The 20447-nt window shown below is 42.1% G+C and overlaps 1 protein-coding gene across 12 annotated transcripts in view; it reads right to left on the bottom strand.

Moving 5' to 3' along the window:
* The window catches only part of mbnl2 (muscleblind-like splicing regulator 2), a 46863-nt gene extending 36733 nt beyond the window's left edge, over positions 1-10130 (bottom strand). For 10 of the 12 annotated variants that reach the window (XM_029518229.1, XM_029518262.1, XM_029518203.1 and 7 more), the window contains exons 1-2: positions 9908-10130; positions 186-1096 (exon numbers count right to left, since the gene is read on the bottom strand). In XM_029518229.1, the coding sequence (XP_029374089.1) occupies positions 186-359 (174 nt within the window). In that variant the 5' untranslated portion in view covers positions 360-1096; positions 9908-10130. Of the gene's footprint in view, positions 1-185; positions 1097-6299; positions 6701-9907 lie in introns of those variants that run through there. The other 2 variants (XM_029518220.1, XM_029518211.1) reach the window with 2 other exon arrangements.
* Positions 10131-20447: the final 10317 nt, after the last annotated feature.

Raw genomic sequence — 20447 nt, 5'->3', positions numbered from 1 at the left:
GACTTGCTTTGCATCAATTGACCATGCAGTTATGTGAAGTGAAAACAACAACAACAGCAACAAATAAATAAATGTTACCTGTGCAACAGGCAATTACCAATTATCCATTTGTATCAAATATGAAACAAAGAACTGAGTCAAAAAATAGATGAGAGCAATTACAAACTGCATTTCAAAGTCCTCACCTTTAATGAGTCAAAACAGGCGATGACCCTCCCATTCTCCACCTGGCAGCTTTTGGGTGGGTGGGCAAATTTGCATTCCTCATCACTGCGTGAACAAGTGCCTCTCTGAAACTGCCGACACACTTCCAGGGTCAGCCATTTTGTGTCCCGTATCGAGGCGATGTTTAGAGCCATGTCAGGAGTGCTGGCTGTGGAGCTTGGATGGAGTGGAGCCACTTGGTTTAGAGAGGAGGATATCCTCTGAGGAGGCGTTTCAGTGTTCCAAAAAAAAAAAAAACAAAACCCACAACAACTAAATCTAATGGAACATGTAGCTATAAATGATCTGCCTCAGGTCAGTGGATGAGGTTTGTCCTTGTGGACAAGAAAGCAGAGGTAATGGACTGGCAAAGTCTCTGTGACCGGAGCATGAGACTGCACCGCTGCTGTAGAGTTTGTCAGTCAAACAGCTAATTGTTCATCAATCAGCAAGTCTCAGGTGCAGACCTCTGACAAGGCAGAGGGGGCATGCTCGGAGACAAGCTCGGCCAGTCGTACCGCTGTCCCTAAAATGTCCTTTGTATGAATGATGATATCTGATCAAGGGCAGATGTTGGGGAGCCAAAGTGGTGCTATTTTGAGGTGTATTGGCACAGTTTAGGATTACTCAAATTAAGTTTGTGGCCTTTTATTATTTAAAAGTCTTCAGTGCCTACTCTTGCTGAGCTTTGGCACCGTAGCCAGCTGTGTCGTAGCTCCACTGCTTCACTTTGTTACTCCACGCTGAGCACAGGTAAGGACAACCCAAAGGGTTGTTTGCAGCTGAGCTCTATCCTGTCACAACAGCAGAAGGTGAAATCTGAAGCTCCACAGAAATGTGCAGGGATCATCAAGCAGGGATTTTATCTCACAAGGCACTTTCTGTCAGTAATCTGAAATGGAGAAGAAAAAGAGACAGAAAGAGACAAGAAACAAACAGATTGAGGTTATTTTCACTGTGTGAAAATGGCTTGCGAAATATCAGGAGACATTAACAGTGTGTTTATGCATGTCAGTCTGAATATGGGTGCCTACTAGTACCCTGCTAGTTCACCAGGGTACAGGGTTGATGAACCAGAGAAAAAGCAGCTGTGAAGATTTTCAGAAACCACTTGAGCTTAAGTCCCTCAGTCACTGCTGTGTGCTATTATACAGACCGACTACAAGCCCGCTGGCTCTCTGACATATTGCATACAAAGCAGTGAATGGCAAAGGCTTCTGTGCTATGAAACACTGGACAAGAGCATCAACTTAGAGTAGAGATAGAAAAAAAGCCCCAGGGTGCAACCCGCCCAGTAGAGCCATGCATGGAGGGATGGCGCAGCCAATAGAAAACCGCGCAGCGCAGCACTATTCCAGGCAGCCGTCCAGCAGCCAGAGAGGGACCGAGACAGATGCATATGCCAATGCCAGACACGATTATGACGCTGCCCAGTGTCCTGCAATATACACTGGTCTCCCACCGTTCAAATTAGATACTGGCTCATTGACGGTGGCCTGGCAATTTACATTCATGGGGGGAATGTGTGTATGTCCATCTTGCCACGTCCTGTAAAGGCACTGGTCTCTGTCTGATTGCTGTCTGGGGACAGAGGGGGAACAATCGGTGGGGCAACAATCTGAGGAAGTGACCTTTAGTATGAGTGTATGAAATCCATTACTAAGCTACTGCACAGGGAGCTCTTTTCTTGGCACATCTGGAAATATTTTCCAGCTAACTGAGGGAGGGAGGGAGAAGGGGGCTGAGGACACCAAACTAAAGAGATGGAGAAGGGTTGTAAAAACCTACAGCTCTTTCTAAAAGATTCCCCTTTACCAACTTCAACATATCAATCTATATATGGACAAGATCAAGAATATACAATGACAACAACCTCAGCGGCTAAATAGCAAACTTCATTCGTGTTAATGACGTAGGGACTTGTTTGAAATATCCTTCTACTTCTGAGGGAAGAAGACATGCCTTTCCAATTCCCAACACAGGCATAAATCCAAACACATATGGATGAATAGTTGTTAAAGTCTTATCATATTTGGTTTCAGAGCAGTGTTATCGTCCAGCATAAACTAAACATCAAAATTGTACTTGGTGAGTTGATTGAACTTGAACTGCTAACTTCTGAGTTTTGTGTAGGTTTGTGGCTGAAAGGCTGAAACATAAAAAGCAGCATATGGCCAAGACCATTTATCCAAAAAGATATCCAAAACATTCAAGATTATGTCTCATTTATTTATTTATTTATTTAACATGTTAAGTTAAACTTTGACCCCAAGTGCAAGAGAGATGTTTCCCCTTGGAATCACCGGCCAAACTCAAACTGATTCAAGCAATTAAATCTGGACAATTGTCTGTCTCATCATATTGCCCAACGTTAGTGCTGATCATGTGAAAGGAGAAGTGATGCTTCCTGGCCTGATCATACTGATGCCCAGGCTCTACTCTCCAAAGCAGGATTTAATTTCACACCATCTCCCTAGGGAGAGAGCTGCAGAAGAGACAGTCAGGTAAGAATCATGTCAGATCTGACCTTTAACAATTAATCCCTTCTTATTTTTAGAAGCTATAAGAAGTCTGTGATCAAGCTAACCTACTTTGTCATAATGTGTGAAGGGACAGTGGCGCCATTTCTCTGTGAACTGACTTGGCCGCAAATGGAGCAAGACATTTAAAGCACTGATAGTTTTCATAATATCAAGCAGGCCCACAGTGTGGACAAGGTTGGTTGTGATTATCCGAAAAGCTCACAAGGGAAGCCAACAAGCAACATTCAAACAATGTCTGACATGAAAACTATTCAAAACAAATGATGAGGATTTGAGATCAAAAGGACCCTGATGTGGGTGATGGTATCATAAATATCATGCAGGAACATGCACGCCTGCTCCAGAACTGTTTAGGCTCCTGTATGTTTGTGCAAGAAGGCCTGGGAATTTAACTGCTGCCAAAGCCAATATTTTGTCATCATTTTAGGTACTGTGAAGCACAAAATCAGCATTGAAACTATGCCAAAATCAATTCTTTAATGAACTGGTTAGACAATAGAAAATGCACAATTCTGATCATCAATTCAATAATTTTGTCAATTAACCAAGTAAAAGTTCAAACATGTTCACAAACGAAGAAAAATATTGCTACATAAAGAAATGACTGCCAGAAGATTTGCATCTAATGCTAGCTGCTCTCGAAACACAACACACCTCCTCCAGGAAGGCCAACTGTGATCCTGGTGGGAAAAGAGTTACCTCTGTCACATAACAACATGTCATCCTAAGAGCAGAGAGAAACTACAGAGGAAGAATATTGCTTTGGAATAATGACTACTTTAGGAACCTCTCACTGAGGCTGGAGCCAGGATGCGTTTTGGTTTCATCTGTCCTTGGATGCTTAGCTTAGCTTCTGCTGCATACAAAATGGCATAGTTTAGCTTAGCAGTCGCACTTTAAGGACAATGGCAGCAGTTCAGTGTTGCATGTTAAATAAAACCTCAAAATCTAAAAGCTATACATCTGTCTATCTTGTTTATTTTTCATTCTTAAGGTCCTGTCCAAAGGCTTTGTCTCTGCCCCCTGTGTTTTCAGTACAAACTGTGGACAAGGAGGGTGACCTGATAAAGCAGGGCAGAGATGTGAGGAAAAGCACCACAGTACTAGACTTTATGGATTACTGACGCTACGAAGGCCAGCTGGCAGGGGCATTATCTTGGTCAGTCTGCTTAATTGAATGAGAGTCAGCGGGACTGGGGCGTCTCGAGTGAAAGTCATTGGCTTGACCTCTGAATACCACGTATGTAACTCATTAGTCTGGTATCTGTGTGCTCTGGCTGTGTGTTGCAGTTATCGTAGCCGCTTGTATTTGCTCAGCAGAGACGATAAGCTACCTGGTTTCCATTGGTCGTAAGCTCTGTGACAACGTTTACTGTGGCATCAGCCAGGTGTTGCCAGCAAAATAAAGTGTGAATACAAATGACTATGACAGACAGGAATATGTGCTGGGTACCTGAGTGACTGCATTTCCATTTATTACCATTTTATGCTGGCAAGCCACCGTTGTATGGTCATTTGCATGGTCAAGAGGAACAAGTGGCCAGTGTTTTTCAAGGCTGTGGAGAGAGGGCCTCATTGTAGAGGGAAAATAGGAAAATGTTCACTTTCCAGTGAGTAATGGAAAAGGAGAGCAGATTTTATCAAAATGTCCTCCATCCCTTACAAACCTACACTAGCTTTCAGTGCAACGTCACCAGCTTGTTCCCTTGCAAAATGTTCCTTTGCATCTCCAGAGTGGATCAGAGCAGGACGCTGCAGGCTAATTTGTATTTAATACTAGGGGTGCTATGATGCTTATGAAATTGTCTTTGGCATAAGCTATGGCTCCTTGAGTTCAATATTATCAAGTATCATTAGCGATTAGGACAGGTGAGTGAGCTCAGCAGAGTCTATACCAGGACTAAGCTACTGTTCAGATGAACTGCAAGAAGCCTTTTACAGAGTCAGCAGATAGGTGTGCCCTATATCATAATAGCCTTAACTTAACCACAGTGACCCAAATGGCCCTACTTGTGATATGGGACTGGGATTTCCTCTCCTGATAAGTGGCTCATTTCATGACACAGAACAGATGATATGCCATTGCTGTCATTTGCTAAGTTTATATCAGCACTTAACTAAGAACAGGCAAGAGAGTCTACATATCATTTATTGATATCAATCCTTGCACTTAGTAAATGGACTTGTTTTCCTGTTTAAGTACTATTGTCTGCTCCCTGCTTAGCCACAGGACTCAGGCAAGTCATCAGCTAATTACAGTACAGTTTGCAGCCAGAGGCGAATAGTGCTGTTCAGATAAACATGATAATTAACTAGATACCCAAGCTTACTAAATGTAAAGACTGACGTGACAGTTGAAGAGGAAAGGTAAAGGTAAAGTTTAACTAGTGTGACAAGCTCCACAGACACCTTATATTGTAGATCCGAAAATAACATTTATTCATGCTATATTAGATTAAAGCTCTTGCACATTGAAATATTAAGCTTAACACATCAAATGAATGGAAATCTTAAGCCACCAAATTACAGCACTTGAAAACATAAGAGCTGAATGATTCAGCAAACTCACCCTCGTGTCACAGAGCAATCAGACTCTCTCTTTCATGCAGAAGATGTCTGAAAAACCTACTAACCACTAAATCCTTTTAATACCATCTTGAGGTACAATTTGCATGCAAGTCAATTTCAGAGAAGGTGATATCTGCCTCACAGGATCTAGCAGACGTATCCTTTTTTTTTTTTTTTTTTCAACAGGAAGGGCTGAACTGATGTTCCATTTTCGAAAACACCCACTTCCCCTTGAACCATGGCCAGACGTATGACACCACCCTGGCCTTTTCCATGCAGGCACCGATGTCCACTGCTGGAGCACACCAGGCCAGGAATCTAGCACGCAGCTAAATCAAGATAGACAGCGGAAAGCCAGAGACACGTCAACCATGCACTATCTAACTCAAAAGGTTAATTACGATGTTGGCCTTATTAGAACTGTAAAGTTCCAGCTTATTCAGGCCATTGGCTACTTGTGTCTACATACAAAAAGAATGTCGAAACATCAGACCCTGTTCTGTCCAAACAACCTTTGCCAGTAGTAAGACCTTGCTATTTGGAACATTTGCACACTGGAAGTTGCAAGGGAAAACTTTGTGGAAAACACACATAGCAAGCAGTGTCAGGGCAGATGACACAAAACGCAGCAAGTTTTTTTTCCTGAAGAGTAAAAAATTAGCTGTCTATGTGGCAAAAGAGGACTTCTTACATTCGTACTGAGGAAGAACAAGTAAACTGCTGTGATAACGCCTCTCCCCAGTCCATTACAGTGCTGGAAACTGCTATAAGGATAGTTACTGCGTGGTGACACGCTCTCACTGCTCCATTGAATTTATCCCACTCCATCTATATTATCTTTCCTTCTTTCAGCTTTACACTCTTTCTCTCACACAGACAAAATATTCCCTCTCCTCCCTCCCCACCCAGACTGGTATGCAGCACACTGCAGCAAAACTCCAGAAAAAACAGAAAAAGCCAGCCAATATGACAGTTCTTGCCCACCTCATTTTTCTGGGTCCCGTAGCTCTGCTGTGTGCCTCTGTCTGTCTGATGTCCTGTACATGGAAGCACCCGGTGCTTCTGTGACACTGAGCTACACAGCTCTCCCTTCAGCCTCAGTGATTGGAGTTAATGACCATGTGAAGTGTTGTCATTCCTCACAAGCTGCCGAGTGCTGCAGCCGGAGGTCCATGCCTAGACAGGGATTTTCTCTCAATGTCTCTCTCTCTCTCTCAGCCACGGAGCAAGCAAGCGAGCAAGCAGGCAGGAAGCAGAAGAGTGTCTACTCCAACTATCTGGCTGAAACACTTCCAGCCACCCCCAACACCACTAAAGCCAGCCCCTTCCTGCCCACCAGCTTGTGGCAAGGCCCTGCCCCCTAACAACTCCGACCAATGGAGGGGCTGCTTCTCTGAATCACTGCTCTCGATTGGAACAGAGCAGCCTAACTGAAGGGGCAAAAGCTGCACTAACAGAAACAACCCATGAATGCCGAGCTTAAAAGGTATTTCCCCAATTTCACGCCCTGTTAAACTAGCTATCATATTATTGATTAATTTTTCAATAATCGCCTGGAGAACTTGACTTGATTTCAGTTCAAAATCGGTCCCACTTGAACTATTTTTGATAGAAAAGAAGGTGAAGCATACAAAGTCTAGACACATTTGTCATACAAGACATTGCCAGTAAGCAATAATCAAAGATTTGCTGCAGTCACATAATGAAATCAGCCCTGTCCTTGTCTATGTTCTATGTATATCATCACATTTAACACCATCCCCCCAGGAAACAGGAGCCCTGCACCTCCTCCCCCTCCTGGCTCACCTCTACAGCATCCGTCCTCTAAACTCATCTACCCCATCACCCAGACACCCCACTCCTCCTCTTTCCTTTTTACATACAGTCTCTTGTCTTCTCCTCCTATGACCTCTCCTCATCCCTTATATGTATGCTTTCCTTTTTTCTGTAAGCTATTTTTCCAGCTCTATTTCAATCTAATTCCTTAGTTTACTGGACTGGAAAATTACACAGTAGTGAACATTTCTTTTGTTATTGCATCAGAATGTGCTTGGAAAAAAGACTGGTTGTGACTGTGATTTGGGAGTCTTGGTCTGTCTCCTACCCCACCCATCCACTCCCCTCCACACAGCTGATGACATGCTGGTTGGCATCATATGAGCCGTGAAACTGGAGCGTCACAGAACTGATGACTCAGAGATCCAGCTTCATGACTTTTCGATCCAGATTCAATAGAACAGCTGTACTGTCTGTCTCTCTGTGCTTCTGTCTCTGCCTGTGTCTGTCTCTCTTTTTCTCTCTCTCTGTCTCATACAAAGGCTGTGAATGACGCGGCAGCCTGGGTGTTTCGTTGACATCTGTGAAGCTAAACATGAATTATACTTCCATGATAAACAAACCTATTTACCGTTTGAATATGCTTTGCTAGCTATATATAATCTGATGCTCTCCAGGCAAAAGATTTGTCTTTGGGGAGATGGGGGTTGGAGGGGATTAATCTCACTAGCTTGAAAAATTGTCTACTTCAGCAAATGACACTGAATACTGACGTCATCTTTGGCATCAGGGCACCTGTAGGGAAATAACATAGATAAGTGCGCTACCATTAGATAAAGCGTGAACAAGAAGATGGGGGATATCAGCCTTTGGATAGGTATCATTTTACGCTTTCTATGAAAGCCGACTCACAACCCTACACATGTAAACAGAGGCAAGATATTAAATCAGGAACCTTATGAGAAAAGCTTGACTGGTATGATAATTAAAATGAACAATTCACGAGCTTATCATTTGTCCAAATAGCAGCAGGTGTACAGGTTTGCATGCTCCATCACTGCTGGTGGATGAAACTTATCAATCTCTCATTTGGCTGCAACTGACTTCTCAATAACCACATTACTGAATAACTGTCAATAACTGTATAACAAGCCCTGCTTGTAGCTAATTTCCACCGGCAGACTTTAGATAGCCAACCTCCTAAATAGATTTGTCCGACAGGAAAACAAACAAAAGCCTGGCACACAAACAAGCCGAGCTACTTCCTTCCCACATGGTATCCCCTCCCCACTTATTATCCCTGTCCTGTTTGACCCCAAATAGCTTGGCTCACTCACACACAACCAGATTTTGGATTCTGTGGCACAAAGCGGCTTCATTTTCAAATACAAAAGGAGAATTTAGAAACCATGCTAATTACAGCAAATGAAGATTGACGGGTCAAAACTATTTGAAAATGCTTCTCAGCAGAGACTATTGTTTGTATTCAATGTTAGTACTATTATTATTGAATAGTTTAACAAGGAAAAAAGGGAGAGAGAGATAAAGAGAGAGAAATTGAGAGTAAGAGAAATTGAAAGAGATGGAGAGAGAAAAAGAGAGGGGAAAACAGGGCTCAGAAATAGGGCACCGAAGACAGATCAATGAAAAGGCAGCTGTCTTTTTCTATTATTAGCCATAATCAAATATCCAGCAGCCGAGTTGTGCTTTTCCTTCATTTTGTAACTCATTCTGTCATGGCTGTAACAAATGCAACCCACAGGAGGTGGATGGATGCAGAGGCATGTTTTGGTGCAAGTTCATAGCTACAAACTAGGACTGTGTTAAAAATAAAAAAAATCAAAAAGAGATGATCGAGATCATCCAGAGAATACTAGATACTCACTATTAAAATTCCTACTGGCTTAATATTAAACAGTGCCTATTTTCTCAAGGATAACCTGCAAATTTAACCATGTTTGAAACTTTTGGATGTGTGTGCAAAAGCCTATGCCCTAACAATGATAGTTTAGATACCCTAACCCGCTTAATGAACACAATATATTCCATACAAATGGCAAACCTAGGTCCACTCTCAAGTCTTCTATTGGTAGCTCGTTTAAACTTAATGTGTCCAGTCTGCCTCACTGCTCTTCCAATGGTGCAATTCTGTTCTAAAATGTCAATTTGCAATTACAGAAGGACAAATTATTGCCGATGACCAAGCAGCTTTCCTGATCCAAACCTATTCACCGTGCCCAGGTGTACAGACTATTTCTCAGGCAACCTACAGTGGATGATAATGTTCTGCAGGTAACATCTCATAAGAGGTGCTCCAGTTTTTCTTCAGCCCATTAATCAAGATTCAATGCATTTTATGGTATTTTAACATTTGCAAATGTACTTTATAAAGGGATAAACATGCACTTTATGGCATACGCCATTGTGTGATTGTGGTGGATTTAGTAATAGATTGGTTTTTATCAAAACCTCGCCTCGACAGGTTTTATTGGGTAACTATAGCTGCTTCACTAACACAAACAGCTCGTCCCATAAAGTATTACAGCTAACACAAAGGGGACCAGCTGCACCAAAAGCGGACTGATTTCATCTCTGATTTTGTGGAGCAGCTTTCACTTGTTTTCAATAGCACTGATTGGGAGCTAGCCTAGCAAACCGGCCATCTACGAACAATGTTAGAACAACACCGGGAGTGTTTTGGAGTCCCTTTGCTGTCCACAAAAGCCTTAGATTTTCGCTATAACAACGTAACAAGTGTGGAGGAAATCGCCAGAGCCTCGGAGTGCTAGCCGCTAAGCTAACTACCTGCAGCTTACCTGATGACGAACCTGTCACATCCAGCTGCACTTCAGCCGCCGCCGCCGCTTCTCCGGGAGCGCTATTTCGGTGGGAAAGAGACCCGCGAATGGGGAACAGGACGGCGGAAAATGGACTTCGACTGACGCCGATCACTGTTTCTACTCAGGAGCAAACTTTTTCCGCCCTTCGACGAGTATTTCATCGGAAGGTGAAGTATGCTACCACTCGCTACACGCTAGCTCGCTAACTACTTTTAAGGCTAGGGTAGGAAGCAACAAGCGATTTTGACAGTTGAGGAAACGTCAAACGAGCTTCGATAGAGGGGGGTGTTCCGCTAAGGTATAGATATTAGTAACAGGTTAATTAACGATTTTACAGCTGTAATACACAGGAACTATCAAATACATAGAATGCTTTATCACGTGTTGGAACACGTTGCTTTGTTTAAACAAAGAAGTCTCGTTTCTATTCGATGAAAGAAGGCATTTCCCACCTACAGTAGATATGGTACAGTCCAGAGGAAGCAAGGGTAAAGGGGAAGGGGTGCTTGTTACCAAGGAAACAACAGTGAATCTCCCTCCGGGAGAAGATGGGCCCGCTGATTTATGAACCAGCGGCCGTCCGTCTGTCAAAGTAGCCTGCTGTCGACGAGATGAAGACGTGAAGGACATCCGACAGAATATATTGAGCTATATTCCCTGAGAGGAAGCAGGTCTGTGTTCCCAAGTTCCCACACTTTTCTGTAACTAAAGCATAGTAAGCTCCCATTTAGCATTTCCTCGATAAAAACAAAAACATACACACGTATATTTGTTATTGCAATGACATGAATGTCATGACGTTTATTTGGATCTGAGTATGCATGTTGATTTCTTTAGTGACACAATATAAACCACACATGATACAAACTAATGTGTCGCCATCATAACAAAGGTATATTATATGGTGATGTACTGATTTATTGTTGATATTTTTGGATACACTATATCAGCACATCTACGCCACTTGATGCTTTGCTGCAGAGCGTGCACATCTCCAGTATTTTGCAGGCTTGTTGTGGGCAGCTGGCTGGATTTATCAGTCTGTGACACACAGGTCTGTTGTCAGCAAGGAGTGCAACAAGTCAACAAGGAGCAAGTCACAAATATCCCCGGAATGAGCAGAGAGGCACAAATTTAGCCCCACTGACTGCTGCCCACACCATGTGCTGCCTATTGAGCACATGAACAATGAACATAGCCATTATAGACTGCTCTGTCAGGGCCAAGGCCTGCTTCAGTGGAATGCTACTGCAAATGAAGGCATCACAGATAGTGAGGACACCGGCCTTTGGCAGTGTCAGGGATGAAGGTGTTATTAGAGAAGAAGGCAACAGAAACTTGTTGGTTCACTCAGCTATCATACTGGAAAATGGAGAAATAATTTGAGGTCTGCCACTCTTGACATGCTGCTGTTATTGAATCACTTTTTGACAGACTCAGTAATAGCATGAGTTCATCTTGAGCCATGTGTCACCTGTCATACTGATGGCAACATAAAAATTCATGTTTAGAAAAAGATTTCAGACTGGCCGGCACGTATCATAGGGAGCCAAAAATTCTTTTTATTTTTTCCTGAAATACCAATATTTGAACCTGCTCTCTTTCTTTTCATGTCATTTTTTTATATTTCCATCCTGAACATAGTCAAAATGTAGAATAGCATTAGGGATAAAACAGTATTTTCAGGATGTAAGTGATTATGAAAAACTGCTCACATAGGTCAGGCTCATCCCCCCACGGCCTAACGTATTGATCCCAATGCAGAGGAGGCATTTGTAAAAACGCTGCTGCCGGCATACTTCTAAAAGTCCCTGAACGCCCACACACTTGCAAAAAAACACACAAGCACATACAGGGCTCACAAATATATACAGCACAGGCTGTAAAACATTATCCATTTCATGTGATATTTTGCTTATTTGATATGTTTGAAATCAGGTTTGCTGCTGACTCATGGATGTCTGTTATTTTTCTTCCTAATGTGGCTTTGTTTTGAATATGAATAGCATACTTATTTTGAAATTCATTTTCTAAAAAGTTTATTTCGAAGGCCAGGACAGGCCTCTCCTCTTCGGCAAACTTGTTTTGCATATGAAACAACTTTAATTGTATTTGCTCAATTTTGACTGTCACACTAGCTGGTGAAGATGGGCACAAGACACAAATACAGAGCTAAGAGAAACAAACCAAAGCAGATGTCTGTGTGTGTTGGGCTCATTAATGAGTTTTGACTCTACATGCGTTGCAGTAGCTGTCTGCAAAGTGGACCTCAGGATCAGATGAGGGGGCGTCAGGCAGAAAAACAACCGCATTATATTCAGAACACCACTGTTAGCTCCTCTCTAACACAGAATGAAGAGATTACTGTAGGAAAACTGTTTGCCTAGCAGATAGAAGACAGCAAACACATACTCAGATGGACTAAAAACATGATATACACACACAGACACACAAATACATGGGGCCAAACTTTGACTCCGAGGTTCTTTTCCATACATCCACACACACACCTACACACAGTGTGCAGAACTCTCACATCAAGGGCACTATTGATCTTGGAAATCTCTGTACACTAAATGAGAACACACCTGATTATGAAAGCTTTTAACCCAAATGCTTAATGCAGCACAGGTTTAATGGAAAGAGCTTACGGCTGACACAAAGCTCAGTGGCGAGGGAGGGAGCAAGTGTGTGCACTTGTGTTTGTGTGTGAGTACTTTCAGTGTGTTTCATTCAATTTGATTGATTGTAGGAAGATCACCTGGGCATTTTACTCCCACTATGACTTTGATCGGCATTTTACTAATCACAATCCCTAAGTGATGATGAATTGGAGAAAGTGCCACTGTCATTAAATAAACTGATCCCAAAATGCATGCACACTGCAGTGTGCAGCTTACCCAAAATGCTGGGAGGGTCAATTTTTAGGTAGACTTGTTTGCCCACTGAAAAAAGAGAAGTTATGCATCATCATAAATCATCTGCTGCTGTTATTTGTTCCTAACACCTCATCCATTCTATCGGGATGCATTTCAGCATAAAGCAATACGCAGTATAATCCATAGTGAATTATATGTGAGTCAACTGGTGCAGTGGTTTTAGTATGTGTTGTTTAGATATAGAACTACTGTGCTTTTAGGTCGTGTGGGCGCTCTTTTACTGGAAATAGCTGACCACTAAACAGGGAGCTGAAGCTGCAGAGCAGAGGGCCCCTTTTGTTGTTATGATGAAAAAAGATTATGAATAACATTTATAATAAGCAATTTGATTTATAGTGTATTTTTCATATCAAATTAATGATGCACTTTAAAATTTTTCTGCAGGAAAGCTTGAAGAGATGAAGAACCAAGAGCAGGGAAAGGCCTGTGGCAGCAGTGGGAATCAAACCTACATCACCAACACGAACCTTGGGGCTGCTATGCTTTATGAGTGGACACTCAACCTACGCCACCAGCACTGCAGTACAGGTATGTGTCAATCTGTGATTGGTCTGACTGACCACTATCAACTCACATTTAATCCTTCTTGCAGCTAAGAGTGTCCATATAGCCTCACCTGCATGTCTTTGAACTGTGGGAGGACACTCATGCAGGCGTGGTGAAAATATGCAAACTAACAGAAGGAAACAAAATCACTGCACTACTGAGCCACTGAACCCTGTCCCATAGATCCATCAAATCTCTAGATGATAGATGCTCTGTTTTAGCACATTCATTACCCAGTTACACGGTGCTGATTTCAAGGAAAACATAAATTAGTCAGTGTCTCAGTAAAAACTAATAATTGTTTGAAAGTTCTTCTCTTTTCAAAGAGATATGAGCTCAATTTCATAATTATTTGAAAAGAGAGAATTTGTAAGGCTTTCATGAACAGGTGACTTCCTGGAATTGAACCAAGGAGCTTCTTGTTATGGGGCAGCAGCGGTAACCACTACACCATCAGCCGTTGGGTAAGGAATGACTCCAATCACTATTTACCCCAACAGCAATCGGATTTGGATTAATTTTTACCACAGTTGTCTCATGTTGTAGGCGTTCTGCAGTTAGACGTGGTTCTGAAAAGAAAACATACTGGCAATAATTATGGGAGATGAGATGAAAATCCTGGAAATGTCAAGAGAAATGCCATATTACCATGACAACACAGCTATTGTCTTGTCAAGGTTGCAGTGCACCGAGTTCAGTGGAAACAAGACAAGACCTGGTTGTTGTTCTCCATCAGGTATGATTGAAATAAATTTTCTATTTTCTACAAGGCATTATTTACCACTAAAATCGAACGTTCCTGTTCCCTGAAATTGCACGGTGAAAAATCAATGTGGCATTCCCTCTCTACAGTCCGAAGTGCTTCCAAATACAGTAAAAGAATTTATATTATTCATGAGCCCCAGGTTCACACAAGGCCAGTAGCTCAGCCCAGACTCCTTAATGGCTGAACCACCCTTCATCATGGCCGAACCCGCCCTGTGATCCCACCTTGGCAGTCACTTAGCCCAAAGGATTGAGACTCCTTTGAAATATTCAATAATGCATTAAGGATCAGAGAGAAGTCAGCTAATTATGTTCAAACGCACACTCTCTATGTTTCTCTCTTACACACACACACACAAACAGGCATCAACACAGAGTGTGTTTGGAGGTAGTAATTAAGTATTTTGCATTCTGACAAGCTGTAATGAAGTCAAGATTTTTTGTGAATGAAAAATTAGTATTTGGATCCAGCCTGTGATAATGTTATTCAGTTTTTCTGTCTTCCAGCATCAAGGGTTGTGGTTGTAATATCAAGACAAAGAATATCTGTGTTTTCCTCAGTGTAGGAGACAATAATAACCCATCTCAAGGCGACCCATCAGCTTGAAATATTGATGTCTCTGCTGCAACACTGCTGGCTGCCGCAGCAGGTTACAAGGACACTTCCTGTGCCTTATAGAAGAGCAGGCAAACCCTTTGTTAGCAAACAGATGCTGACCTCTCAGGCTGTGTGACAAAACAAAGATGCTCCTGTGAAATCCAAGTCTATCTGGATTCCTCCTGAGCATAGTTGCGAAATATGACTGTTTGGGTGGTCTTCAACAAACTGGAAGTATGGCACACTGGGGGAGAACAACCTTTCCCAGAAAGATAGAAGAAAAGGGTGGCCTATACGGGCAAGTCTTCTTCAATTTATATAATCACATTTAAGAAGGAATGCCCTTTTTCTAAAACTTTATCCCACATATCAATTATGAGAGGTGTGCCAAGATCCTAATCTCAGAGGGTTGCAGGACTAGCCACAGACTGAGGATTCATATTAGCTAGTATATCATAGATCCCTGTGATGGCGCCTTAGAGACTAGTATCTGTGGCTGAAGGAGTATTTATTGCTGTCACTGGGGGTATCTCATGCAAAGGGTGGTTCTCTGTACAAAGTATCTAATCTCTGGATGGTGATGATTGAAATGAAAGTGGGGGAGCTGTCATTTTTCTGCAAGTTGATTGAATGTAAATACCCAGTCCAGGTGTAAATATCGAATGCCATGCACAAAAAGACAAACATTCCTTGTCTGGAGTAAAGAACCTATTTCAGCTGATGCTGAAAAATAGTTTTCTAAATTGAGACCACATCCTTGTGTGTGCTACACCCACTGTTGCATGATGCACCTTTTGATCTTACTAGCTGAGAAGTAAAACCGTACAATTTGTGCATGAAATTGTTAATTATAATAAATACTGGTAAATACTGGCTCATGCAAAACTAGTGAACAGTGATGAGCGCAAAGGTTAAACTTTAGAATCATCTGAATTCCTTTGAAGGCAGAAAACATGACTGAGATCTTGAATGTTGGTCTGAATAATACACCATTTTAAATGAAGACTACAGAGAAAGCTCTTATCAACAACCTTATGCTGTTCTACTTTTTGGTGGTGTCTGGCTTACAAAGCTGCCTCTAATAAAATGATAACATGATGCACATTACATTAACATATCTGTCAGAATTAAAAACAACCTAGTGATGAGAGCTGAGCTGATGATCACACTCACACTCGTGCCTCTCTTACCTCCTGACACTCACATCCACTTGCTCTGTTTTCCACACTCCATCCAGCTTAATGAATCAAAACTGGCATTCAGGCATTCATTCTGCGGCTAAATGGATCACACAAGCCATGTTTTCCTCGCAATTATCGACTTCTAAGTGGCCTTGTAAGCATCATCACTCAGAGTCTCCTTCAAGTACAGCAATTATTATATTACTGTAACCATGGAGATTTATTTGCTATGTGATTTGCAGTGGAAATGTATTTAGGGATGAGAGTGGGCGGAGGATCAGCTAGCGTGTGTTTGTGTAAGTGTGTTTATGTTTGTGCATGACAAATGTGGATTACTCAGTTAATTAAGTTGCCAGTACATATGTAGTGCGACCAGTCTGGACCTCTGAGCTAGAGACACGGTCCTGAATACAGCTGGAATAGATTCACTCAGGACACCAACTGGCCTCCCTGTTTTTATTCTGATCAATATTCCACATCACTGCATCACGAGCTGCCAGTTACTGAATGTTGACCAACTCCAAAAATGGTCTGATGGCGCCATCTAGTGGCTTTTTGACAAATGACTGCCGAAACATTTATTTCACACAAGCCTGTCATCAGTGTAGGCTCTGTTACAATATCTACACCCATGCCCTACAAGAGTGTGGTGGTGTAGTGGTTAGCACCGTTGCCAATGTGCGAAAGGTTTCCGGTTCAAATCCCCCTGCTCTTCGTATGATGGTGTGATGATGGATGCACTTTTAACAGACCCTCTGGCAGATTGGTGTGAATAAGTATGGGTTTCAAACAAGGCTTGTTGTGACCTCTGATGGCTCAGGTGGTAGAGCAGTTCTGACACTAAGCAGCAGGTCATTGGTTCAATTCCTGGATTGTGCAAATTAAAAGCTCATACATGAAATTTTGATCTTCAACATGTGTTAAAAGCTCATTTCAATTGTAAGAGCCAGCTAAGGCACCGAACAACATGATGGTACGGTGATTAGCACTGCTGCCCAACAGCGTAACAGCTCCTGGTTCAGTTCCCTGACCTCCCTTTTGTGGTCACATATTACATTATATTGTTGTGTGATTTTATGATGTATACAAGTTCCAGTTACTGCTCTTTGTGACTCACGATGGCTCAGTTGGTAGAGCAGTTCAAACATTAACCTAAAGTCCATTGCTTCGGTTCCATACTGTAACATGTTTTACCCTAAATAAAACTTTTTTTTTTTTTTTTGTCAGCAGTTCCACAAATAAAAGTTTTTTCATGCACAATGAGGGAATCAAACCACACACCTTCCTCTTAGTGGACAACCTGCGCTACGAGCTGAGCCACTGTGACTCACAAAAAGCAGTAACTGGAGCTTGTATACATAATAAATTCACACAACAATATCACAAAAGGGAGGTCAGTGAACTGAACCAGGAACCTTTGACACTGATGAGCAGCAGTGCTAATCACTGTACCATCATGCTGTTGTGTACCTCAGCTGGCTCTTGCAATTAAAAATGAGCTTGTGCCACATGTTGAAGCTCAAAATTAAATGTACAAGTTTTGATTTGCACAAGCAAGTAATTGAACCAATGAACACCTGTTTACTGTCAGAACTGCTCTACCACCTGAGCCACAGGTTCACACAAGGCGGGCCAAGTGGAACTTATATACATATTAAATTACACAGTCATGTCATTTAAAAGGAGCCTGCAGGATTCAAACCCAGAAGGCTCATGTCAGCAGGCAAACACACTAACCACTGCACTATCATGTCACGGTACAGCATGTGCATCTTTGTTGTCAGTGCAGCATAAATCGCACAAACATATCTGCAGTCATTTTAAAGTGCTTACTTGTGATCACTGCTCTGCATTTATGTTCACCATCATTCTTTTCATCCTAGTTGATTTTAAAAAGACAGTTTGGTCTTATGGGAGGTAAATGACACTTCCAGGTTTTGGCCACTAGATAGAGTCCTAAGACCATTTTTGGAGTTGATCAACACTGAGTGACTGGCAGGTTTTGCAGCACTGATGTAGACTCAGAGAGCTGGACTTTCACACTTAGAGATTTGAGCGAGGAAACCAGAGCAATAGAGACTTAGATTGATCAAACCCCCAGAATAACACATCGCTGACATAAAAACCACAGCACAATGTTCAGTGTGAGTCCACCCAAATCCCTGCACCTCATTCTTCCCCTAATCTGCCCTACTACAAACTGCCACAAGAGAGCAACACAACACTGGGAGCGGCTGTGAGACAAAAACTAAGTAAAGCACTTGAATATGGCCAAAGTAGAACAATAATAGAATTCCAGGTTCATGAAAACACATGGGACTGAAGGTGGTCAAGTTTGCATCATCTTCAAGGATCTCATTACGCTCAGAAATGTGAATTTATGTGAGTCTTGGAAAAAATTAGGCTGTGAATGCTCATTGGTCAGACACAAAAAGGCCAGATGACTCCACACTAAACCCAGTAGGTCATAGATTTTTTTGAGGGCACACATCTTCTGACAGGTGTCCTCATATCATTGAATTTCTGTATTTGATTTGATTTGATTGTGGATGCCTTATTAGCCATGTGAATGTCCCTCCTAGCTGCTTCCAGGCTCCAGATGGCAGTGTTGCTCTGTGAAAAAGCTGAACAACATGCTGCACATTGTTTCTTTTTATCCATGTTTTGGCCCCTTTTGTTCTCTTGATAAATGGACAGGCCAGTATAATAGAGACTTTATAGAGGCACATCATAAAAGGCTAACAACATTTATTCCTCACTTATTGTTATTGTGTTGGAACTACTAGAAATCACAACAGTGAGATGAGGAAATGTTGCAAGAATTTAGCTGGATGGATTCATCTTATTTGTCATTGTCCCTGATTCCAGCTTTTTATAGAGTGCAAACACGAGACAAACCGGATCTAAGGATCTGCAGTGTGTGAAAATATTAGATATGGGTTCATGAAATTGAAAAAAAAAAAAAAAAAGCAGCCACAGGTGTCAAAACAGACATGTAGGAAGGCAATGGTCTAGACATGAGTAATGGCACTTATATCTGGCAAAAAAGGTTTAAAGTCTGACAACGTAGAAAATCCAGTTTTTTTTCTCCCTAATGTGGAAATTTTTTTGCAACATTGCGGATTTACCAACTGCTGAAAGATAGAGGCCCAGCACCGAAGATAAGCAGGAAAGAGGGATCATGTATGGATGCCGTGACGGGACACACACGTCTCATGCACATGGAGGGAAATGACTCTCCGGGGATTGAAAACCAAGAGGATGGATTGGAGAGAAAAACAGGATTCGCTCTCTGTATGTGGCAAAGGCAAACCAAAATAGAGGTGCTGACAGCTTCCTCCATCCAGACCCAGTGGGAGCGCTTATCCAGTTTTGCGTTATGAGATAAGAGGGGGATTTATTTATTCAGGTTGATAGCTCTGGCAAACTTTGAATGATAAAGGAGTGTTTGTATGCTGCGTGTTCATCCACTCATAGGGTGCCAATCAGGATTAAAGGTTGTGGTCTGTAGGACAAAATATGTGTACATCACAATCCGTCAACAATGAGGTGTAAGTTTCTTCATTTTTTATTGTCCCTTTGTCTGCAGTATTGTTCCCCCTTCAGGCACCTGAGGGCTGTGATCAAACATTGTTCAGCACATTCCCATTAAGAGTCCATGAAAAACACCCAAAGAAAAAATGTCCAGATCAAACACAAAGGCCAGAATATTTTCATCTATTGTCTACCGAAAAAAGCCACATCTGAAGCAGGAATAAACGGAAGGGGGGCCTTTTGTTGTGGTTATCCTCCTGGTAGTTGAAAGGAAGGTGTTAGGTTCACTATGGGATGGATCTGATGTTATTTCAGTTAGAAGAGACATCTGTTCTGCAGTAAGTCACATCCGCGTTAACTTCCCTGGTGCAGATGCTTCCCAGCATGGTGATTTATTTGTATGGGCTGTTGGGTGTTTGGGTCGGAGAGGTTCTGTACGGTGCTGTTGGCACAGCTGATGAGGAGCCATGGGAACTCAGGCCTCCAAGAAACACTTTATTTTCATTTTTAGAGCTGTTGCATTTGGCTCATTTGACACATCTTCACACAATTTAGGAGAACACTGTTATGAAACAACTTAACTTGTGAGAAATGAAACCGCAGCTTGAAGAAAAAGGTTCGAGGGAATGAATATTTTCAGAGCTCCTGCTATTTTGCAATATTTAGCTGTGAAAGGTCATCCAGCGGTAGGAGGCTGAGATTATGAGATCTGCAGGCAGGCTACAGTTTTACGTGCATTAAATTCAATGTTTATAACCAAGCTCATTATCAAAAATAATCATTTCAAAGCTTTCTTCAAGCAAAATGGCTCAGCTTTCTTCTCCTTTCTAAAGCATTCGGCCCACATCAAACAGCAACGTCTATTTCTCACAGTAACCACGTATAGTTGTCACTTATAGCACATTGTTCAGTATTTTTACACACAGCACTGTCTTAGTGGGCTGGACTGCCGG

Source organism: Echeneis naucrates, chromosome 2 (genome assembly GCF_900963305.1).
Source record: "Echeneis naucrates chromosome 2, fEcheNa1.1, whole genome shotgun sequence".
NCBI classification, from domain to species: domain Eukaryota; kingdom Metazoa; phylum Chordata; class Actinopteri; order Carangiformes; family Echeneidae; genus Echeneis; species Echeneis naucrates.
The sequence above is the reverse complement of the archived record's forward strand: the minus strand, read 5'-3'. Positions and strand labels throughout refer to the sequence as shown.